This window comes from Papio anubis, chromosome 14, assembly GCF_008728515.1.
Source record: "Papio anubis isolate 15944 chromosome 14, Panubis1.0, whole genome shotgun sequence".
NCBI classification, from domain to species: domain Eukaryota; kingdom Metazoa; phylum Chordata; class Mammalia; order Primates; family Cercopithecidae; genus Papio; species Papio anubis.
The window spans coordinates 94,607,590-94,631,456 of NC_044989.1; the positions used below are offsets into that span (position 1 = coordinate 94,607,590).

Below are 23,867 nucleotides of genomic sequence, written 5' to 3' on the forward strand. Positions count from 1 at the left end.
TTCTTCCTTCTTCCTTCTTCCTTCTTCCTTCTTCTTCTTCTTCTTCTTCTTCTTCTTCTTCTTCTTCTTCTTCTTCTTCTTCTTCTCCTTCCTTCCTTCCTTCCTTCCTTCCTTCCTTCCTTCCTTCCTTCTTCTCCTTCTCCTCCTTCTTCTTCTTCTTTTTCTTTCTTCTTCTTCTTTCTTCTTCCTGTTCTTCCTCTTCTTCTTCCTCTTCCTCCTCCTCTTCTTCCTCCTCTTCTTCTCCTTCTTCCTCCTCTTCTTCCTCTTCTTCTTCTTCTTCTTTCTTCTTCTTCTTCTCTCTTCTTCCTCTTCTTCCTCCTCTTCTTCCTCTTCCTCCTCTTCTTCCTCCTCTTCCTCCTCCTCTTCCTCCTCTTCTTCCTCCTCTTCTTCTCCTCTTCCTCCTCCTCCTCTTCTCCTTCTCCTCCTCCTCCTCCTCCTCCTCCTCTTCCTCCTCTCCTCCTCCTCCTCCTCCTCCTCCTCCTCCTCCTTCTTCTTCTTCTTCTTCTTCTTCTTCTTCTTCTTCTTCTTCTTCTTCTTCTTCTTCTTCCTTCTCCTTCCTTCTCCTTCTCCTTCTCCTTTTCTTTCTTCTTTCTTCTTCTTTCTTCCAATGCCAGAGTGAGAGGAATAGCCAAATGGACTAAAGCACAAGTGCCACTCTAGTTATTTGGCAGAGTGCCCAGTAAAGGTCCACCACAATATCACCACACGTCTGCTCAGGGATGAACAAGGGCTGACTGATTGATAAGCTCTTGAAAATTCTTAAGCTCACTGCATCCCTTCAGGTCTCCAAGTAATGCTAAGTTTCCTCCCTGCCATGAGAGACATGAAGTGAACCTAGTGTTGGGAGATGGAAGCTGGACGGCCCTTGGGGGCTGACCTGCAGGGACGTTGGGATATAGCAGAGAGAGCTTGGCATGACTTATTACTCCAGGCTGTAGAATCCTGGAAAAGAGCTACCATGCAGCCCATGCCTGGTCGACTGGAGGACCAGCTTAGCGGAAGGGGGACAGTCAGGGCCTCTGGTCTGCCATGTGCACAAGCATAACAATTGCTTTTGTTTAATGTGCAGATGGAATATTTGATCCATTTCAACCAGGCATTTGCATCTTGGTATGCTGTCTTAATTGCCAAAGTTTAAATCTTTAACTTCTATGATCCTCTAGTAAAATGAATGTTTTCTTTTGCACCTGTTTTTATTAGTTTTCAGACCAAAGAAAGTTAAACACCATTTTATATTTAATAATGCTTCTCGTATGATTTTTTTTACCAGATAAGCTAAATTTTACCTTTACATTAGTGTGTTACTAATTTTAATAAAACCTTGTAGACATATTTATCCAATTTTTCATGTTTGACCATAAGGTAAGATTTTACGGACTCTTTTTAACCTTTTATAATTTTTGTTAAAGAGAAGGTTGATATTTTAAGAAAAACCTGTTGCATTTTTATATTAATGTCCAGTTCACAGAAAAACTGGATGATACCTTTTTAACTTTAGCTATTATGTTTACACACAGAATTTTCTTTACAGTGAATGTTTTAAAACTTGCCTAAACTTTCAAAACAATAATTTTTTGACCTTTTAATGTAGGTAAAAATCCACATTCTTATGCCTCTTTATAATCTTTTTACTAAAGGTATATTTTACTTTTTTATACACCTTGCACATAAACTGTTTTTTCAGTAGTACTCAGGAGGCCTTATTACTTTTAAATTATACAACATTTTTGGAATAAAAAATTTTTTATAACTTTTTTCTTTTACAATTTTCACAGAAAATTTTTTTTGACATGTCTCAATATTTTGACTTATTATAAACATTAAAAAAAAATAACCTGTTAATTTATTTCAGGAGAAGAATTTGCCATATAACATTCTTTTTGTATAAATTCTGCTTCTACCCCGCTTTTTTTTTTCTTTATTAAAATTTTTCAACATAGTTCTTAGTAGGGTGGGCTTATTTTGCACCTGACCCATGTTTTCTCAAGACAAAATACTACACTCACACCACACACACTCACCACAAAACAAAGAATGGGTAAAGAGAGCACACACACACTTTTATCATTTATACCAAACCAGAATCAGAATACCATGAATTCAAAATCTGAGTACCAAGAAATTTAAGCCAAGTCAAAACCAAAACCAAAGTATCCGGCAATTTAAGTCAAGACAAAACCAGAACAAAAGTGCTGATACAGGCACACCGTGGGTGATCAGGCCACGCTTCCTCTCAGATGGAGGGGGGCAAATTCCAAACACTAGTCTTACCAAGTCAAGTCAAGTCAAAACCAGAACAAAAGTGCCAATCCAGGCACACTGTGGGTGATCAGGCCACACTTCCACTCAGATGGAGTAGGGCAAGTTCCAAAGACTATTCTTACCAAGTTTCAGATGTCTGGACTCTAAGTGCCAGTTCCTTCCCAGTGTTAAGCCACTGTGTTAATCCTCTGGGGGGGCCTGCTATGCGCTGATCTGGTGAGGCGTTCCACCGGGACAATTGCCTACAGGGAGCACTCTTGGATCGCGTCACTCAGGCTGGCTGGAGTCCCCTGCAGGGAAGCTCCACAGGGCAGGCCTAAGCCACCTAAGGGGCTGCCTCAGCAGTCCATCAGTTACCTCGCTTTACTGGTCAGGGAACCAAGAAATGTATCAGGACAAGTCGCAGACAAAACCTCTGAGACACCGAGTTATAGAAGGAAGGGCTTTATTCAGATGGGAGCATCGGCAAGCTACTGCCTTAAAATCCAAGCTCCCTGAGTGCAAAATTTCCCTTTTAAGGGCTCACAACACTAAAGATTTCATATGAAAGGCTTGTGATTGATTAAGCAATCTAGGGGATACGTGACAGGGGTTTCATGCACTGGTAGTCAGAGAGAAAGAGAACAGGGCAGCGAGTTTCACAGTCTTCTTCTATCCAATGTCAGGAACATGGGTTTCTAAGTCATGAGTTGATTTTTAACTACTGGGTTTAGGCCAGGCAGACCCAGACCTGATTCCAGGCCTGGCGTCAGGCTGCCTGTCTTTGGTTTTACTTCCTTGTTTTTTTCTTAAAAGAGGTACTGAATATAAAACAATTTAAAACGATATGAGAGGGTCTCTCTCTTTCCTCATTACTGTGAATACCACTTTCTCAACTCTGGCTTCTTGTTAAAACCATCTGGTGGAGGAGGCGCCAAGATGGCCGACTAGAAACAGCTGTGGTCAGAGGCTCCCACTGAGAAGAACAAAAATGGCGAGTGAATCCTGCACTGGCAACTGAGGTATCCAGGTTCTCTCACTGGAACTGACTAGGCAGTTGGCGTGACCCACAGAAAGTGAGGATACGCAGGGTTGAGCAATGGTCCACCTGGGAGCTGCATGGTCAAGGGGAGCCCCCACCCCCAGCCAAGGGAGGTGGTGAATTGATTGTGCTACCCTGCCTGGGAAACCAGTTTTTCCACGGATTTGTGCAACCTGCGGATCAGGAGATCTTCTCATGAGCCCACACCACCAGGGCCTTGGGACCCAAGCACAGAGCTATGCAGATTTCTCGGCAGCCACTGGGCTGGAGACTGCCTAAGGCTATGGAGTTCCTGTGGGGAGGGGTGGCAGCCATCGCTGCAGGTCCAGTCTGCCATTTTCCCCTGCTGGTGCCTGCGAGACTGGGCAATTTGAACCTAGGAGGCATTCCCCACAGTGCAGCACAGTGGCTGTGGCAGATCATGGCCAGATTACCTCTTTAGGCTGGACCTGGACCCATCTCTCCTCACCAGGCAGGGCCTCCCTGTGGGAATTTCAGCAACTTCAGCCAGAGGTTTACAGACAGAACTCTGATCTCCCTGGGACAGAGTCCCTCAGGGGAGGGTTGTCTGTGATCTCAGTGTATCAGCAGACTTAGTCTTTCCCCCTGCTGGCTCTGAGGAATCTGGACAGTTCAGATGAGTGGCATTCCACCCAGCACAGTGCATCCCCTTTGCCAAGGGGCAGCCAGAGTGCTTTGTTAAGTGGGTCCCTGATCCTGTGCCTCCTGACTGGGTGAAACCCCCAAACAGGGTTCACCAGACACCTCATACAGGAGTGTTCCCACTGGTATCAGGTTGGTGCCACCCAGACTCAGGGATGGAGCTCCCAGAGGATGAGCAGGCAGCCATCTTTGCTGCTCTGCAACCTCTGCTGGTGACACCTCCAAGTGCAGGAGGGACCCAGGAAAATAGGGTCTGAAGTGGACCCCTAGAAAACCACAGCAGCCCTATGGAAGAGGAATCTTACTGTTAAATGAAAAACAGAAAGCAATAAAAACAACAGCATCAACAAAAAGTTCCCACAAAAACCCCATCCAAAGGTCAGCAACCTCAGAGATCAAAGTTAGATAAACTCATGAAGATGAGAAAGAATCAATGAAAAAACATTGAAAACTCAAAAAGCCAGAGCATCTTTCTTTTCTTCTCCTAATGATTGCAACACCTCTCCAGCTAGGGCACGGAGTTGGCTGAGGCTGAGATGGTTGAACTGACAGAATTAGGCTTCAGAAGGTGGGTGGTAATGAAAGTCAGTGAGCTAAAAGAGCATGTTCTAACCCAATGCAAAGAACTAAGAATCATGATAAAACATTACAAGAGCTGTTAACCAAAATAACCAGTTTAGAGAGGGACATAAATGACTTAATGGAGCTGAGAAACACAACACGAGGACTTCACAATGCAACCATAAGTATAAATAGCAGAACAGACCAAGTTGAGGGGAGAATTTCAGAGCCTGAAGACTACCTTGCTTAAATAAGACAGGCAGACAAGATTAGAGAAAAGGGAATGAAAAGGATTGAACAAAACTTCTGAGAATGAAGGGATAATCTAAAAAGGCCGAACCTATGACTGATTGGGGTACCTGAAGGAGACAGGGAGAATGGAACCAAGCTGGAAAACATATTTTAGGATATTATCCAGGAGAACTTCCCCAATCTAGTGAAATAGGCCAACATTCAAATTCAGGAAATTCAGAGCACCCCTGTAAGTATTCCATGAGAAGATCAACCTCAAGACACATAATCATCAGATTCTCTGAGGTTGAAATGAAGAAAAAAATGTTAAGGGCAGCCAGAGAGAAAAATCCAGGTCACCTACAAAGGAAAGCCCATCAGACTTAGCAGCACACCCCTCAGCAGAAACCCTATAAGCCAGAAGAGATTGGAGACCAATATTCAACATTCTTAAAGAAAAGAATTTCCAACCCAGAATTTCATATCTGGTTAAACTAAACTTCATAAGTGAAGGAGAAATAAAATCCGTTTCAGACAAGAAAATGCTGAGGGAATTCACCACCAGGCCTGCCTTGAAAGAGCTCCTAAAGGAAGCACTAAATATAGAAAGGAAAAATCATTACCAGTCACTACAGAAACACACTGAAGTACAAAGACCAATGACACTATAAAGCAACTACATCACAAGTCTGCAAAATAATTAGTTAGCATCATGATGACAGAACCAAATTCACACATAATAAAATTAACCTTAAATGTAAATGCACTAAATGTCCCCAATTAAAAGACACAGAATGGGACTCTGGATAAAGAATCAAGACCCATAGGTGTGCTGTATTCAAGAGACCCATCTCACATGCAAAGACACACATAGGCTCAAAATAAAGGGACAGAGGAAAATTTACTAAGCAAATGGAAAGCAGGAAAAAAACAGGGATTGTGATCCTAGTTTCTGACAAAACAGACTTTAAACCAACAAAGATAAAAAAAGACAAGGGCATTACATAATGGTAAAGGGTTCAATTCAACAAGAAGAGCTAACTATCCAAAAACTGTGTACCCAGTAAAGGAGCACCCAAATTCATAAGGCAAGTTCTTAGAGACCTACAAAGAGACTTAGACTCCCACACAATAGTAGTGGGAGATTTAACACCCCATTGTCAATATTAGGTCATTGAGATGGAAAATTAACAAAGATATTCAGGACTTGAAATCAGCTCTGGTTCAAGTAGACCTAATAAATATCTACAGAACTCTCCACCCCAAAACAACAGAATATATAACACATTCTTCTCAGCACGACGTGTCACTTACTCTAAAATCAATAATACTTCACATAATCAAATCATTCCTCAGCAAATGCAAAATTAAGATAAATCATAACAGTCTCTCAGACCACAGTACAATAAAATTAGAACTCAAGATTAAGAAATTCACTCAAAACCACCCAACTACATGGAAATTGAACAACCTGCTCCTGAATGACTCCTGGGTAAATAATGAAATTAAGGCAGATATCAAGAAGTTCTTTGAAACCAATGAGAACAAAGAGACAATGTACCATAATCTCTGGGTCACAGCCAAGCAGTGTTAAGAGGGAAATTTGTAGCACTAAATGCTCACATCAAACAGCTAGAAATACCTCAAATGACACCATAACATCACAACTGAAAGAACTAGAGAACCAAGAGCAAACAAATCCCAAAGCTGGCAGAAGACAAACAACCAAGATCAGAGGAGAACTGAAGGAGATAGAGACATGAAAAACCATTAAAATCAATAAATCCAGGAGCTGTTTTTTTTGAAAAAATGAATAAAATAGACTGCTAGCTAAACTCATAAAGAATAAAAGAGAGAAGAATCAAATAGACACAATAAAAAAAGATAAAGAGGATATCACCACTGACCCCACAGAAATATACACAACCATCAGAGAATACTGTAAATACCTCTATGCAAATAAACTAGAAAATCTAGAAGAAATGGATAAATTCCTGAACACATACACCCTTCCAAGACTGAACCAGGAAGAAGTTGAATCTCTGAATAGAATAATAACAAGTTCTGAATTTGAGGGAGTAATTCATCCCTGAACAGAATAATAATTACTGGGTATATACCCAAAGGATTATAAGTCATGCTGCTATAAAGACACATGCACACGTATGTTTATTGTGGCACTATTCACAATAGCAAAGACTTGGAATCAACCCAAATGTCCATCAGTGACAGACTGGATTAAGAAAATGTGGCTCATATACACCATGGAATACTATGCAGTCATAAGAAAGGATGAGTTTGTGTCTTTTGTAGGGACATGGATGTAGCTGGAAACCATCATTCTCAGCAAACTATTGCAAAAACAGAAAACCAAATATTGCATGTTCTCACTCATAGGTGGGAATTGAACAATGAGATCACTTGGACACAGGAAAGGGAACATCACACACTGGGTCCTATTGTGGGGAGGGGGTAGGGGATAGGGATAGCATTAGGAGATATACCTAATATAAATGATGAGTTAATGGGTGCAGCACACCAACATGGCATATGTATACATATGTAACAAACCTGCGCATTGTGCTTATGTACCCTAGAACTTGAAGTATAATAAATATAAATAAATAAATAGAATAAAATACCTGCAAAAGCAGAGACAGCAAAAAAAAAAAAAAAAAAAAAAAAGCTGCATTTTCAATATGAGATTAAAAAAATAAAGATTTCACAAGTTAAAAAAAAAAAAGAATAATAATAAGTTCTGAATTTGAGGCAGTAATTAATAGCCTGCCAAACAAAAAAAGCCCAGGACCAGATGGATTTAAAGCTGAATTCTAGTAGAGGTACAAAGAGGAGCTGATACTGTTTCTTCTGAAACTATTCCAAACAGTTGAAAAGGAGGGACTCCTCCCTAACTTATTTTATGAGGCCTGCATCATCCTGACACAAAAATCTGGAAGAGATACAAGAAAAAAAGAAAACTTCAGGCCAACATTTGTGATAAGCATTGATGCACAAATCCTCAATAAAATACTGGCAAACCAAACCCAGCAACACATCAAAAAGTGTATCCACCACGATCAAATCTACTTCATCCTAGAGATGCAAAGTTGGCTCAACATATGCAAATCAATAAACCTAATTCATCACATAAAGAGAACTAAAGACAAAAACTACATGATTATCTGAATAGACACAGAAAAGACCTTTGATAAAATTCAATATCCCTTCATGTCAAAAACTCTCAATAAACTAGGTATTGATACAACATACCTCAAAATAAAAAGTCATTTATGACAAACCCACAGCCAATATCATACTGAATGGGCAAAAGCTGGAAGCATTCCAGTTGAAAACTGGCACAGGACAAGGAGGCCCTCTCTCACCGCTCCTATTCAACAGAGTATTGGAAGTTCTGGAGTTCTGGCCAGGGCAATCAGGCAAGAGAAAGAAAGAAAAGGTATTCAAATAGGAGGAGAGGAAGTCAAACTGTCTTTGTTTGCAGAGGACATGATCCTTTATCTAGAAAACCCCATTATCTTGGCCCAAAAGCTTCTTAAGCTGATAAGCAACTGAGCAAAGTGTCAGGATACAAAATTAATGTGCAAAAATTACTAACATTCCTATATACCAACAATAGACAAGCAGATAGCCAAATCATGATCGAAACCCCATTCACAATTGCTACGAAGAGAATAAAATACCTATAAATACAGCTAACAAGGGAAGTGAATGACCTCTTCAAGGAGACCTGCAAACCACTTCTCAAGGAAATCAGAGCAGACACAAACAAATGGAAAAACTTTCCATGCTCATGACTAGGAAGAATCAATATTGTGAAAATGGCCATACTGCCCAAAGCAATTTATACATTCAATGTTATTCCCTTTAAACTACCATTGACATTCTTCACAGAATTTGAAAAAAAAGTGTTTAAAAATTCAGATGGAACCAAAAAAGAGCCGAAATAGCCAAGGCAATCCTAAGCAAAAAGAACAAAGCTGAAGGCATTGTGCTACCTGATTTCAAACTATACTGGAAGGCTATGGTAACCAAAATAGCATGATACTGGTACAAAGAAGAAAATCTAGGCAATACCATTGAGGACATAGGCACAGGCAAAGATTTCGTGATAAAAGCATCAAAAGCAATTGCAACAAAAGCAAAAATTGACATATGGGATCAAGAAACTATCATCAGAGTGAACAGACTACCTACGGAATGGGAGAGAATTTTTGGAATGTATCCATCTGACAGTGGCCTAATATCCAGAATTTACAAGGAACTTAAACAAATTTGCAGGAAAAAAAAAATCCATTAAAAAGTGGGCAAAGAACAAGAACAGACACTTCTCAAAAGAAGACATTTATGCAGCCAACAAACATACGAAAAAAGCTCAACATCACTGATCATTACAAAAAAGCAAATCAAAACCACAATTAGATGCCATCTCATGTCAGAATGGCAGTTGCTAAAAAGTCAAGAAACAACAGAAGGTGCAAGGCTGTGGAGAAATAGGAATGCTTTTACACTACTGGTGGGAATATAAATTAGTTCAACCATTGTGAACGACAGTGTGGTGATTCCTTAAAGACCTAGAATCAGAAATATTATTTGACCCAGCAATTGCATTACTGGTTATATGCCCAAAGGAATATAAATCATTCTATTTTAAAGATACATTCTTGCATATGTTCATTGCAACACTATTCACAATAACAAAAACATGGAATCAACCCAAATGCACATCAATGATAGACTACAGAAAGAAAATGTGGTACATATACATAATGGAATACTTTGCAGCCATAAAAAGGAACAAGATCATGTGCTTTGCAGGCTCATGGATGGAGCTGGAAGCCATTATCCTCAGCAAACTAATGTGGGAAAGAAAACAAAACACTGCATGTTCTCACTTATAAGTGGGAGCTGATTGATGAGAATACATGGACACAGGAATGGGAACAACACACACTGGGGCCTGTTGGCAGGGCATGGAGGGAGAGCATCAGGAATAACAGCTAATGCATGCTGGGCTTAATACCTAGGTGATGGGTTGACAGGTACAGCAAACCACCATAGCATGTGTTTACCTATGTAACAAACCTGCACATCCTGCACATGTATCCTGGAACTTAAAATAAACAAACAAACAAACAAAAACCAAACAACTCATCTGGCGAGCTTCAGAAGAGCATCTATATCCAGGCCCCATCTCAGATGATTCTAATGCATGGCAGGGTGAGTCCACTGCCGTAAAGGGGTGCCTGATTTCTCCTGGGATCCAACTCTGACTCCCTTTATCCTCATCCCAATCCTAAGCCCATAGGTGGCCAGAGAAAATGGAGTGGGTTATGTTCACCAGTTCGCATGCCTATGAAATTGGCCAAAGTCTGTAATGTGTGCATGTGAGACTCCTCTGAGTTTCTATGCCAAAACAACAAGCAGAAAGTGAAACAGGACAAAATGGATCAAAAAGCCTTATCTCCCTTAGTGACCTAGAATTCCTATTTGTTCAAAAGTCCCTAGACACTATTTCCCTTTTTGCCTTGATTTCCATAAGCCCAGAGCTAGATTTGACGAATCACATGAAATATTCTTAGCCTTTGCTTTGTGTGATTATATTTCCTGCTTCACAATATGAATTTTGAGCTTTTATTGAAACACACAATAATATTGTGCAAACAACTACTCCTATGTGGGTTTTGGACATCACATAGGAATATGCATTAGGGAAGAGTGTGGGTTATGGGGTTATGGGGTTGATGGGGAAAATGTACCCACAGGAAGCTGGCAGGACTTGCCAAAGGGATGGCTTTAGTGGGAGAGATGAAGAAATATGACAGTAATAACAGAAAGTTTTCTTGGTACACTAGAGAGCATTCCTTCTGTAATTCATTGTGGTTAAGGTCAGCTAAGGCAGACATGCCCATAGTTGAAAGCTGCTAATGACTATTTATGGCCCACCTTTGAAATCTAGGGCTGGCAGCAGTTGAGCTGTCAAGCTTATATACTCTCACACATGGCTCATTCAGAGTCTTTGCCATTTCTCTGCATGGGGTTTATTGTGTACCTATTCAGAAAGCTTTCAGGGTTCACTTTATTTTCCTTTTTACTGATGTACTTTTCCCTTTCTGATCACAATTCTTCCTTACACTTTATTTTCTTTAGGAATATCTCATCATAGCACAGACTGCCCTGCAAGATCCCCTAGGCTCATGCCTCCGGGTTAGGGTGCTGTGCCCCTTTTGCAGCTACTTCAGGTACTTCAGCTCCTGGTTCAGCTCTCACTCTTTTGCTACTTTGCCTCAAGGTGCCTGGAAGTTAAAGTAGGAAATCCTCCCTCCTTGCATTGGTTGTACAGAAGTTCTCTTGCCTCAAATCATGACAGCTTCTGCAGCCCTCTGACCCCCATTTTGTCTGAAGTCCTATTCTTGTGGTTCCTTTCTCTTCCCTGTCCTGGATTGCCTCAGTTAACCACAGTGCCTATGAATCCCTGTCTCAGGTTCTGCTTCTTGGGCACCTACTGGAGACACTGGTGTGACTACTTCTTGAAAGAAAAAATGGATACTTCAGAGGAAACTATATTGTTCCTCCTATTTATGTCTTTCCTTCCAAGTCAAAGTATTAGCAAGAGCCTGAGGACTAAGCTCTGATTTTTTTTTTATCTTGCCCAAATTCCTATCTAAGAGATCTGGAGAGTCATGCCATACAAAGCATAAATTCTCATCGATGGGTTTTATTTAATCCTATATATCATGATTTACTTTCCAATCTGACTCTGACATAACATTATGTGACAAAGAAGAAAGTAAAAATATTTTACCCCAAAACATGTTTCTTTGCCATATTTTGAAATGGCCTGCAAAGCTATCTTTTGTGGGGGAAAATTTGCATCTATAAAGAATCTCTATTAACATAGCTATAGCTTTTCTTACAGGCTCTCCCAGTCCTGAAGAGATTAAGAGTCTGACATCTTTTAAAGGAATGAATGGGAGACATTTGTCATCTATTCTCTCTAAGGGTAGCCATATAAGACTTCAAAAGAACCTCGGTTTCCACAATCTTTTAACCTGAACATTTCCTTTCTATTGATCTCAGGTCTTAAACTCAACCAGTTGTCAACCAGAGAATGTTTAAATTTACCTACATCCTTGAAGATCCTCTACCTTTTGACTTGTTCCACCTTTCTGAACCAAACCAATGTATTTCTTAAATGTATTTGATTGATGTCTCATTCCTCCCTGAAATGTATAAAACCAAGCTACACCCCGACGGCCTTGAGAACACGTTCTGAGGACCTCCTGGGGGCTGGTTTATTCTGGTTCAGAATAAATCTCTTCAAAATATTTTACAGAGTTTGACTCTTTTGTCAACAAGTCTTTGAACCCCCTATTTTAATAGTATTAGTGATCAATGTTTCAGTTTTATTCATTCAGAATTAACTAGCATCTGTTATGGAAAGAGTCCCTGGCATTTTGGCCACAGAGTAGGTGCAGGTGTAGGTGCAGGTGTTACAGGAAGGGTCTTGATTCAGACCTCCAGAGAGGGTTCTTAGATTTCATGCAGGAAAGAATTCAGGGAAAGTGAAAGCAAATTTAATAAGAAAGTGAAGGAATGAAGAATGCCTACTCCATAGACAGAGCAGCCCCAAGGGCTTCTGGTTGCCTGTTTTTATGGTTATTTCTTAGTTATATGCTAAACTAGGGGTGGATTACTCATGCCTCCCCTTTTTAGACCATATAGGATAACTTCCTGATGTTGCCATAACATTTATTAACTGTCATGGCGCTGGTAGGAGTGCAGCAGTGAGGACGACCAGAGGTCACTGTCATTACCATTTTGGTTTTGGTGGGTTTTAGCCAGCTTCTTTACTGCAACCTGTTTTATCAGCAAGGTGTTTATGACCTATCTTTTGCTGACCTCCTATCTCATCCTGTGACTTACCGTGCCTTAGCTGTCTGGGAATGAAGTCCAGGAGGTGTCTGCCTCATCCAGCCCCTATTCAGTATGGAGTTGTTCTGGTTTACATACCACTGACATATTTTCCCTGTTCCTTTTATAAGAGAACCCTTAATCCTAAGGGTTGTAGAGGGATGAAGATCCATCTTCTGTAACTTTTTCAGACTAAGTAGAGGTGATGATTTTCCTACCTAACCATTAGAGTCTGTTGTATTCAGGGTAGAGAGGAACTCAGTCAGAAAGTATCAGTATGGCAAGTACCATTCATGACTCTTGAGTTCTGACAAGAGGTGATATCTGGAATATTAATAAATATTCAATTAAAGAAAACATTCAGGAAGCTTATCCTGCATTCCTATACAAAGAGCACAACAGCAGTATATTCCACAAGAGTAAAGCAAAATAAGCAAAACTATCCCAAGTAAACTAAATTGGAAGGCTTTCAATGAAATGGGCAACTGTTGGGACCAAACTGATATAGGATTGCTAGCTGATTGCAATGTGCCCAGAATTAGAATACTGATCTGGATTTTTGCATTACCTATCCTTCTTGTTTCTTCCGAGCAGCAGTCAGAGACCAATGGTTGGTTCACAAGAATAGGAAGGGTTAACCTAAATTGCAGAAACAACTTTAAAAACAACTGATCAGACTAGAATCTAATAACAAGTGTTCCATAATTCTTGAAACATAATTTCTTTCTCTAGTTTCCCATTTTTACAAAGACATACCATAGCAAGAGCAATTTGATGTATTATACTTGTCCTGATTATTTGCATACAGTGCAGCAAGAATAATTGTTTTCTACATAAGCTTTTTGTAAATTGGCTTTGATGGAACTCTGTTCCATAGAAGGAATCTCAGATAATACTTTAAAGCTGAGCCCTGCCATGGGTTTGTACCCTCAAATACTTATGAATTGAATAAATTCGTCTCCTCCTGAGGTCTCAAGATAACCTGGGCATCCTGGACCTGTTAGAAAGCAACATTCTTTACTTACTATCAGTCAGAAAACCTGTACAGGGACTGTGTAGGCAAAGTATGAGGCCAGTTCCCCAAAAACCTTTTATTGACTTTACAAGTCAAGTTTGATTCCTTAATGGAGGGCACACAATTCTAGTCAAAGCCTTGTAAAATAACCAATTTCTCTAATTGTGTCCTGTTACAAATGAAAACATATTCTTATTGCACTTATGCAAATAACTATATTACCATAAATTAAGAATACTCACAAATAGTTTTCAAATTCTAGAGAAATTAGTTGGAGAGAAATAAATATGCTCCAAATTTTTTTCACAGGTATATACTTTATTCAATTGCTATGAGCTATAAATAGCTCAAAAGAAAAGTTTTATTGACTCTGAAAAACAAAACGAGATTAGCAAAGTTTTAAGCAAATATAAAAAGATTACTTCAGACTTCTTTAGTTTATGCAGTTAACTCCTGTTCTGCTTGATATTCATGAACATTTGAGCTTTCCATGAGTCTTGAAAATTTTCCCTCTATTCTAATGTCACAGTCTTCAAAGTTATCAGACACCTGCATTCAAGAACACCTGTTAGAGTCCCATAGCTGATTATAAACCACCTTTTAAAGAGGATCAAAACAAGACAATTGTCTGTGGATGACAAAACATCTTAGAATAGCCACAGTCAAAATCACGATTGACAAAGAAATTTGGTTACCTCTGTGGCATACAATGATTTAATGCATCAATTATTAATAACTTATGCTGTCATATTAGAATTATAAGTGTTTCTTATAATTTTGGAGTACATACCAATAACATATTTATGCAAATATAGCCCAAAGAAAGCCAAACACCATTTCATATTTGACAGTGTTTCCTGTATGATTTTTATACAAAATAAGCCAAATGTCACGGTTACATTAGTGCATTATTGATGTCTAACCCAATTCTTAATAAAACCTTAGAGACAAAAGTATCCAATTTTAATTAATTTGACCATAAGGTAAGATTTTTATAAACCTTTATAATCTTTTACAATTTTTTGTTAAAGACTATATCATAAGCAGGTTTTTGCTCTAAGAAAAACCGGTTGTGCTTTTGTTCCAATGTTGAATTACAGAAAAACTGAAGAATACCCCTTTAACTGTAGCCAATATGTTCACACACAGAATTTCTTTTACAAGATTAATTTTTCACAAACTTTCCACAACTTGGTAAAAGCTTTAGCTATATCTTGACTTAAAACAATCCTTTAACCCTTTAGGCAAAAAAAAAAAAAAAAAAAAAAAAATTCCACATTCCCATGCCTTCTTATAATCTTCTACCAAAAGCATTAGTGTATTCTACTTTCCTTACATGCCTTGCATGTAGAATTGTTTCTTCAGTAGTCTCAATTACATGTTACAACATTAACTCTTAGCAACTTTTACTTTTGGTGGAAACCTTGGTAAGTTTGGGATTTTAATTATGTACTAGCTGTGGAGTCTAGCCTAGGACACACCAGGCAAAAGTGCAGACAAAGCCTTTTCTTTCCAGCATCTAACTCCATGTGTCCCTTACCTAGCTGTAAAGCATGCAAGTTGTACTGTTAAGAGTCATAGTGGCATTTTTGAAGCATTTAGGAGGCCTAATCATTAAGTTGGGCATTTTTGCGTAAATTCCCTTTCATAAATTCTTTTATGACTTACACAGACCATGTAAGATATATTTAGACTTTCTGACTTGTGTAAACATCCCTCTTTTTAAACAGCCAGTCATTTTACTTTAGGACAAGAATTTACCATACAAGATCTTTTCTTATATAAATTGTTGCAGGAAGTCAGGGACCCCGAACAGAGGGACTGGCTGGAGCTGCAGCAGAGAAACATAAATTGTGAAGATTTCATGGACATTTAACAGTTCCCAAATAATACTTTTACAATTTCTTATGCCTGTCTTTACTTTAATCTCTTAATCCTGTTATCTTCGGAAGCTGAGGATGTACATCACCTCAGGACTATTGTGATAATTGTGTTAACTGTACCAATTGATTGTAAAATATGTGTGTTTGAACAATATGAAATCAGTGCACCTTGAAAAAGAACAGAGTAACAGCGATTTTTAGGGAACAAGGGAAGACAGCCATAAGGTCTGACTGCCTGAGGGGTTGGGCAAAAAACCCATATTTTTCTTCTTGCAGAGAGCCTATAAACAGATGTGCAAGTAGGAGAGATATCACTAAATTCTTTTCCTAGCAAGGAATATTAATATTAATACCCTGGAAAAGGAATGCATTCCTGGGGGGAGGTCTATAAATGGCCGCTCTGGGAATGTCTGTTGAGATAAGGACTGAGATATGCCCTGGTCTCCTCCAGTACCCTCAGGCTTACTAGGGAGAGGAAAAACTCTGCCCTGGTAAATTTGTGGTCAGACCAGTTCTCTGCTCTCGAACCCTGTTTTCTGTTGTTTAAGATGTTTATCAAGACAATATGTGCACTGCTGAACATAGACCCTTATCAGTGGTTCTGCTTTTTCCCTTTGTCCTGTTACCTCAGAAGCATGTGATCTTTGTTACACCCTTATTAGTAGTTCTGCTTTTTGCCCTTTGGAGCATGTGATCTTTGTACCTACTCCCTGTTCTTACACCCCCTCCCCTTTTGAAACCCTTAATAAAAACATCCTGGTCTGAGACTCAGGTGGGCATCACAGTCCTACCAATATGTGATGTTACCCCTGGTGGCCCAGCTGTAAAATTCCTTTCTTTGTACTGTCTCTCTTTCTCAGCTGGCCGACACTTATGGAAAATAGGAAGAACCTATGTTGAAATATTGGGGGCGGGTTCCCCCAATAATAAATTTCTTTTCTTTATAACTTTCTTTGCATAGCTAGGGACCATGGATAATCCACATGTTCCAAGGTCTTATCTAGACTTCAATGCTCCCAAATAAATTGAACAAGTTTTTAAAGTCAAATAAGCAGTTTGTGACCTGAAATCATTTAATAAACTTAATATCTGACCTGAAAAATTTAGACCAAATGTTTACATTTTTGAAGATATTTATATTTTACCAATAATCTTTAAAACTGTCTGTATTTCCCAAAGATTACTTAAGTCACATGGACCAAAAGGCATTACACTTTTTACTTTTCTGACAAAATATTTCATTTAAGATATTATTATTATATAAAGCAATTAATTAAAACTCTTTCATATATGAACATCACACAGATAATACGTATAAATACACAGACAAAAGATAAAGGATCATCCTCTAAGCCAAGAATTGTACCCTGAACCTGGGCTACCATTGTAAAAAGAGAAAGCATGGCCACATGGTTACAAGGGCAAGCTCCCAAGGACATACAAGACAAGAGGGAAACCTCATACAGTGTTTTCAGGGATCTGCAGCAAAGTTTGTAAGTGATCAGTTTGCTGGGCCATCTTGAAAAGTGGGCTTACAGGTGTCCTAAGCCCACATTCTATCACAAGGTACTCCTCTCCATTACAGAACACAGAAAGACACAAAAAGCACACCAAATTCACTGCAGCTTAAGACTAGCCTCGTAAGTCCTTTTTCCCATTAATTAAAATATTACAGGAAATAACCAGTGATTTTTTTTTCCATTTATTCAACCAGTTTATACAGAGAAAGAGAGAGAGAGAGAAAGAGAGATACTGAGTAAGAGGAAAGCATTGCCTGAGGCAGAGTGGGGAAGGCAAGGCACTCAGGACGGCCAGAGAAAAGACCCATCCATTGCAGCTGACACTGAAAAGTTCAGGCAGCTGCTTGTCAGTACAGTAGCAAAGGGATCTTTTCCAGCAGTCCCATTTATTGGGAGATCCCGCTCCCAATGTTTAACGTGGGTTCTTTTCTATTTCCTAGGTGTCGGCTGGTTTGAGAAATAAAGGGAAAGAGCTTAAGAGAGAGAAATTTAAAGCTGGATGTCCAGGGGAGACATCACATATTGGCAGGATCCATGATGTTCCCTGAGCTGTAAAACCAGCAAGTTTTTATTAGCGATTTTCAAAAGAGGAGGGAGTGCATGAATAGGGTGTGGGTTACAGAGATCACATACTTCACAAGGTAATAAAATATCACAAAACAAATGGAGGCAGGGCGAGGTCACAGGACCACCGGATGGGGCAAAATTAAAATTGCTAATGAAGTTTTGGGCACGCATTGTTGTTGATAACATCTTATCAGGAAACAGGGTTTGAGAGCAGATAACCTGTCTGACCAAAATTTATTAGGTGGGAATTTTCCTCTTCCTAATAAGCCTGGGAGCGCTACAGGAGACCGGGGCTTATTTCATCCCTTCGGCTTCGACCATAAAAGATGGCACACCTTGAGGGGGCTGTTCATAGGCCTACCCTCAGGGCACATTCTCTTTCTCAGGGATGTTCCTTGCTGAAAAAAAGAATTCAGTGATATTTCTCCTATTTGCTTTTGAAAGAGGAGAAATATAGCTCTGTTCCGTCTGGTTCACCGGCGGCCAGTTCAAAGTTACCTCTCTTGTTCCCTGAACATTGCTGTTATCCTGTTCTTTTTGCAAGATGCCCAGATTTCATGTTGTTCAAACACACATGCTCTACAAACAATTTGTGCAGTTAACACAATCATCACAGGGTCCTGAGGTGACATTCATCCTCCTCAGCTTAAGTGTCCATGAAATCTTCACAATTTATGTTCAGAGATTGCAGTAAATACAGGCATAATAAATTATAAAAGTATTAATTTGGGGAACTAATAAATGTCCATGAAATCTTCACAATTTATGTTCTTCTGCTGTGGCTTCAGCCGGTCCCTCCGTTGGGGGTCCCTGACTTCCTGCAACACCCATTAGCTCTCAAGTTTCGTCTTTTAGGGAGGAAAAAGCTCTCCATGTCCAATGGTCCTGTCCATGCCTAGTCCTGTCACCTATAACCATTATCAAGCAGTGCAGGGCAGATTAATTTGAAGAGAATAGCAGTTAACATCCCATAGTGCCAAACCTGTTCTTAGCTGAAAGGGACTTTACCAAGAGGGACCTCTAAACCCCTAAATTGGGCCTCTAACCCAAGGTCAGTCAAGCGTCCATGCCTTTTAAGAACAGTCTCTAACCTGCTCTGTCTTAGGAGAGACTCTAACTCCCCTAAGTTGGGCCTCTAACCCAATCCCATCCTTTACCTAGCTACTCCACCACTTATCCAAAGTTGGTCAATCAGTGCTGCAGTCTATTTCCTTTGGATAGGAGGGGTCTTCTCAGTATCATCCCTTTAAGGTTAGCCAGAAAGGTTTTACTGGAGCCCATCACTTACCAAAAGTTAAGTCATTGAGTCAGCAGTTTCGGCACTATTGTCGCTTCCATGGTTGCCAGAAAGATGTTACAGGAAAGGGGTATTGATCCAGACCCCCAGAGAGGGTTCTTGGATGTTGCACAAGAAAGAATTCAGGGCGAGTCCATAGAATAAAGTGAAAGCAAGTTTATTAAGACAGCAAAGGAATAAAGAATGGCTACTCCATAGAGCAGGGCCAACAACTGCTGGTTGCCCATTTTTATGGTTATTTCTTGATTACATGCTAAACAATGGGTGGATTATTCATGCCTCCCCTTTTTAGACCAATAGGGTGACTTCCTGATGTTGCCATGGCATTTGTAAACTGTCATGGCGCTGGTGGGAATGTAGTAGTGAGGATGACCAGAGGTCACTCTCGTGGCCATGTTGCTTTCAGTGGGTTTCAGCCGGCTTCTTTACTGCAAGCTGTTTTATCAGTAAGGACTTTATGACCTGTATCTTGTACCAATCTCCTATCTCATCCTGTGACTCAGAATGCCTCAGCAGGTCTCTGCCTCATTTTACTCAGCCCCTATTCAAGATGCAGTTGCCCTGGTTTACACACCTCTGACACAGGGATTGGGGGAAATGATAGAACTACATTCTCTTTTTCCTAAATATTGCTCTGCTTCTTGCTGCCTTTGGGTTTTGTCACTGGAGACTTACTTCATTGGGCCTTAAAGGATTTCTGGGTCTCAGGAGAGACCCCTGAAATGGGTGTCCCTAAGGTTTTTAAAAGTAAGCTATTAAGTAGGGCAAACTTGAACTCTTGAGGAAGAGGAGACATGAATGTTGACTGTGCTGAATGTGGAATGTGTGCTTTGAGGCCAGAGCATGGACTGTTGAAAAATATCCAAGGCTGCATATCTTAATTTCCACTGTTGCTTTCCTGGGACTCCATGCCATACAACTTTGTTTATTCTCCTCTTTGATCCCTCTGCACCAACAGTCTAGTGTAGTGCTTACCTGGTAATAACAGCTGTGCTCATGCTGTGATCTTTTATTAGGCTGTGCCTTTCTTAGGGGTAAGGATCTTATTCTTATCATCTTTTGGTGCTGCCCATTGCCTGGCATGAAAAAGGTGCTCAAAATATGTCTGTTTTCAAATGAATGGGGCTGAAATTTTTGCTAAGTAAGATTATATTGCATAAAAGTCTTGCAAGTAATGAAATAGATGTTTTAATTCAAATAAAACTATAAGAAAATACAGAAGGAGAATATATACATGGAACAGAAATGATTAAATATGTTTTATGTATATTACATGTTGAGATGTTGAAATTCACCTAAACCCTAAAAATCTGTGGAGAAGGGAGAAAAACACAAAGCATAGTAATTATATAACAAGTCGGATTGTGGGTAATCCAAAAAGCAGATCAGAAATTCAAGGATAAAGAATGTTCATGCCTTTGTTTAAAAACTCTTACACTGAGTCAGACAAACCATTAGTGGTATTTGGAAACAGATTTCTTTTTCACTTTGCAGAGGCTAGGGAGAGAATAAGTTTTATCCTCTCGCTGTGTTTATTTGAGTCCCATGCAAAATGACAGTGAAGTGTCAGCCATATTTTTCTCATGATATTCATTAAATTGCTTGTTCTGAGCTTCAGTGAACTGATTTTTCCAATCTCCCACAACTCCTGCAAAGAGTAATGCAGAGCATATTCAATGATATTTTCATAAACTTTGACTATTTTGGATTTAGATAATCTCATGCCTCTCAATACTTAGATTGCTTATATAGATATTAAAACATTGTCCTGCTGACATTGAAATGAGAAAAGAAGTCACAGGTATGATTACTCCATTTCATAGGTGAGGTATTTGTAAATAGCAAGTTTTGTGTTTCAGTAAAGCCTGAACTCTAGATCACAAGTTCCCTAATTATCTGCACTTCTCTACTGTACCAGCACTTTCTTAAACCTCAATACATCTAACATTCTATTCAAGTTAGTGAGACCTAATTTTCTTACCCTCTCTTCAGAGGTCACCGAATGACCACATTCTCAGAGTATCATATGCTTCTTCCATCTGTGCCTCTAGTTCAGGCAAAATTCTCAGTTGAACACAACTGAGAATTCTCCTTTCCTATCTAAATTCTCATTGTTGTAAACATATCATTAAATTAAAGTAATAGAATATGAAGGAATGGTAGGATTGGCTAACTTTGTTTTATACTTATGCAATAGAGTATTCAATTTTTTTTTGGCTTCAACAGCCAAAAATTGTCAGACAGCTGACAGCAAGCTATTTTTCTTCTATTTGCCCCATAGTATTGAATCTATTTAGGCACTTTGAGCTGTATAACGTAATTTTCATGTGTACTATGTAAATTTGCTTAATTGTCTATGAGTAATACCATCACATCACTTACCAGTTGGTTTAAAAGAAAACTAGGCTAATTGATTAAATTAGAGTGGATACTTCTCCAATAAGCCTTGGATTTTTGCTTACTTTTTTAAAAAAAGGTACTAGATAATTTTTTTAAAAGTTACCAAAATAAAGAGAATGAAACAAAATTTGTCTTCATTTAAGGAGCCAACCATTGGATAGTGGAGGGTGCTCAATGGGCTGGAGGCTGAATCCTGGTCTGGCTAGCCTCTGACAATGATGACTCATAGTCCTACCTTGGCCATTCTGTGAGATGACACAGACTGAGTAACACTCGAAGCGCCACCCTCTGACTCCTACGGCCAACAACATTTGCCACTATCTCCCAGAATATATTGGGAGGAACACTTGTTTCATGGAGATTAATAGGCTTTACTGGAGAAAGAGTTTTTGGTCACATACATTTTTGAAGCTTTGAGTTATGCAGAGTTAAACCAGTTTCCTTGCAGAAACTATAATATGCTTCAAAGGGTGTAGGGCAAGGTGTGTAGTGTCCCACACTTCTCTGATGGCGAAGCACATGCTCTCAGAATAAAGCTTTGAACAACTCACTTCAGGAAACACTGTAAACAGTGGTTTCAACTAGCTTGAACATGGGAAGACATTGATAAATTGATATTGTTTATTCTATTGTCAGAAGAAAGAGAAAGCAACTATACATCACCTTTTCTCAAGAATGGAGAGAGATTATGATTCATTTTAATTTCATTTATGTAGTTGGTCATGGGGTTCCTTTTCATTACATCAAATGACGTGTTATAGACAATTTTGTCTAAAATCTCTTCTTTTAGGTTCTTCCCAAGGAATTCCATTATCTTTCTAATTTCACGTTTTGGATCCTGTTGGGGAGAGTAGAAGAAGAGAGCTCTCTAACAAAGGAAAAAATATAACAACAGTCAAACCTTAAAGAATTATGGGAATAATGGTTAAAATATTTTAAACAATGTCAGTTTATGTTTAAAAGTAATTTTGAAATGCTTTGCTTATTAACATATGCAGATCTGTAAATGTCAATTCAACAAATATGGCAATCTTAAAGTGCAGTGATATGCAAACAAGTGTGTTTGTTCCTGTGCTGTAGCTGATGTTAAGGGGACATGCTGAGAACGGTTTCATCTGGGAAGTTTAATGTTTTACTGGGAAGTATAATATTTTACTCACTTTCATTGTTAGCGGATAAGAAGTTATTTGGGAAAAACATCACAAGACAGCTGAAAAATTCTGAAGAGAAAAGACACAAACTCTTGGGAGCTGTATCACCTGAGAAACTCAAGTACTCATCCTGGAAGACATAGGGCAAGATTATATTGCCTTTCTACTGCTGCAGCTGGTGGTCTCTTGAAAGGTCCACCTCCTGGCTGGAGGCCACGCAACTCAAGTCATTATAGCAACTCATAACAGAACAACCCTGCTCCAAAGAAGGAGAAAAAACAATAGCTAATTCCACTGCCCACATCACCCTGGCTAACCAGAAGTCTTGAGTCTGTCCGTGTGGCAACTTCATTGCTAGCATAACCAGCATTCAAGAAAACCAGTGCACTAAACAAAACTATGAACAAGGACTCCTACAGAGTTCATTTCACTCCCTTGCCACCTCCATCACAATAGGTGCTGGTATCCATTGCTGAGACACCTGAAGATGGATCACATCACAGGACTCTCTGCAGACACTCCCCAGTGTCAGCCCATAGCCTGGTAACTCTATTCGGTGGTTAGGCCCAGAAGGGCAATAACAATCACTGCAGTATGGCTCTCAGAAAGCCCTAATCTTAGAGGAAAAGCAGGGAGAGCACCACATCAAGGAGTTACCCTGTGGGACAAAAGAATCTGAACAACAGTCCTTGGATTCCAGATCTTTCCACTGAAAGAGTCTACCCAAATGAGAAGGAACCAGAAAAGTATTTCTGGTAGTATGACAAAACGAGGTTCTGTAACATCCCTAAAAGATCACACTAGTTCTCCAGCAATGAATCCAAACCAAGAAGAAATCTCTGAATTACCAGAAAAAGAATTCAGAAGATTGATTATTAAGCTACTCAAGAAGATACCAGAGAAAGATAAAAACCAATTTAAAGATATTTAAAAAATTAGAGGATATGAATGAAAAAGTCTCCAGAGAAATAGATATCATAGGGAAAAGACAATCAGAACTTCTGGAAATGAAAGACACACTTAGAGAAATGGAAAATATACTGGCAAATTTCAACAATAGAATTGAACAAGTAGAAAAAAGTAGTTCAGAACTTGAAGGCAAGGCTTTTGAATTAACCCCATTCAACAGAGACAAAAAAGACCCAAAAAATGAACAAAGCCTTCAAGAAATTTGGGATTATGTTAAACAAAAATAAGAATAATTGGTGTTCCTGAAGAAGAGAAATCTAACAGTTTGGAAAAGTTATTTAAGAGAATAATCGAGAAAAATTTCCCTGGTCTTGCTAGAGATCTGGACATCCAAATACAAGAAGCTCAAAGAATGCCCAGGAAATTCATTGTGAAAAAGATTTTCACCCAGGTAC

At 39.2% G+C, this 23,867-nt stretch overlaps 1 protein-coding gene and 1 long non-coding RNA gene across 3 annotated transcripts in view; one reads left to right on the plus strand and one right to left on the minus strand.

The window, feature by feature from the left end:
• The first annotated feature begins 19,267 nt into the window (after positions 1 to 19,267).
• LOC110741113 overlaps positions 19,268 to 23,867 on the plus strand; it is a 40,031-nt gene continuing 35,431 nt past the window's right edge. For both annotated transcript variants that reach the window (XR_002516827.2, XR_002516828.2), the window contains exon 1: positions 19,268 to 19,398. This is a non-coding gene — a long non-coding RNA (uncharacterized LOC110741113). The remainder of the gene's footprint in view (positions 19,399 to 23,867) is intronic.
• The window catches only part of LOC116270321 (sulfotransferase 1C4-like), a 30,558-nt gene continuing 27,175 nt past the window's right edge, over positions 20,485 to 23,867 (minus strand). The window contains exons 6-7 of the mRNA XM_031655394.1: positions 22,016 to 22,190; positions 20,485 to 20,600 (exon numbers count right to left, since the gene is read on the minus strand). Of these exons, the coding sequence (XP_031511254.1) occupies positions 20,485 to 20,600; positions 22,016 to 22,190 (291 nt within the window). The remainder of the gene's footprint in view (positions 20,601 to 22,015; positions 22,191 to 23,867) is intronic.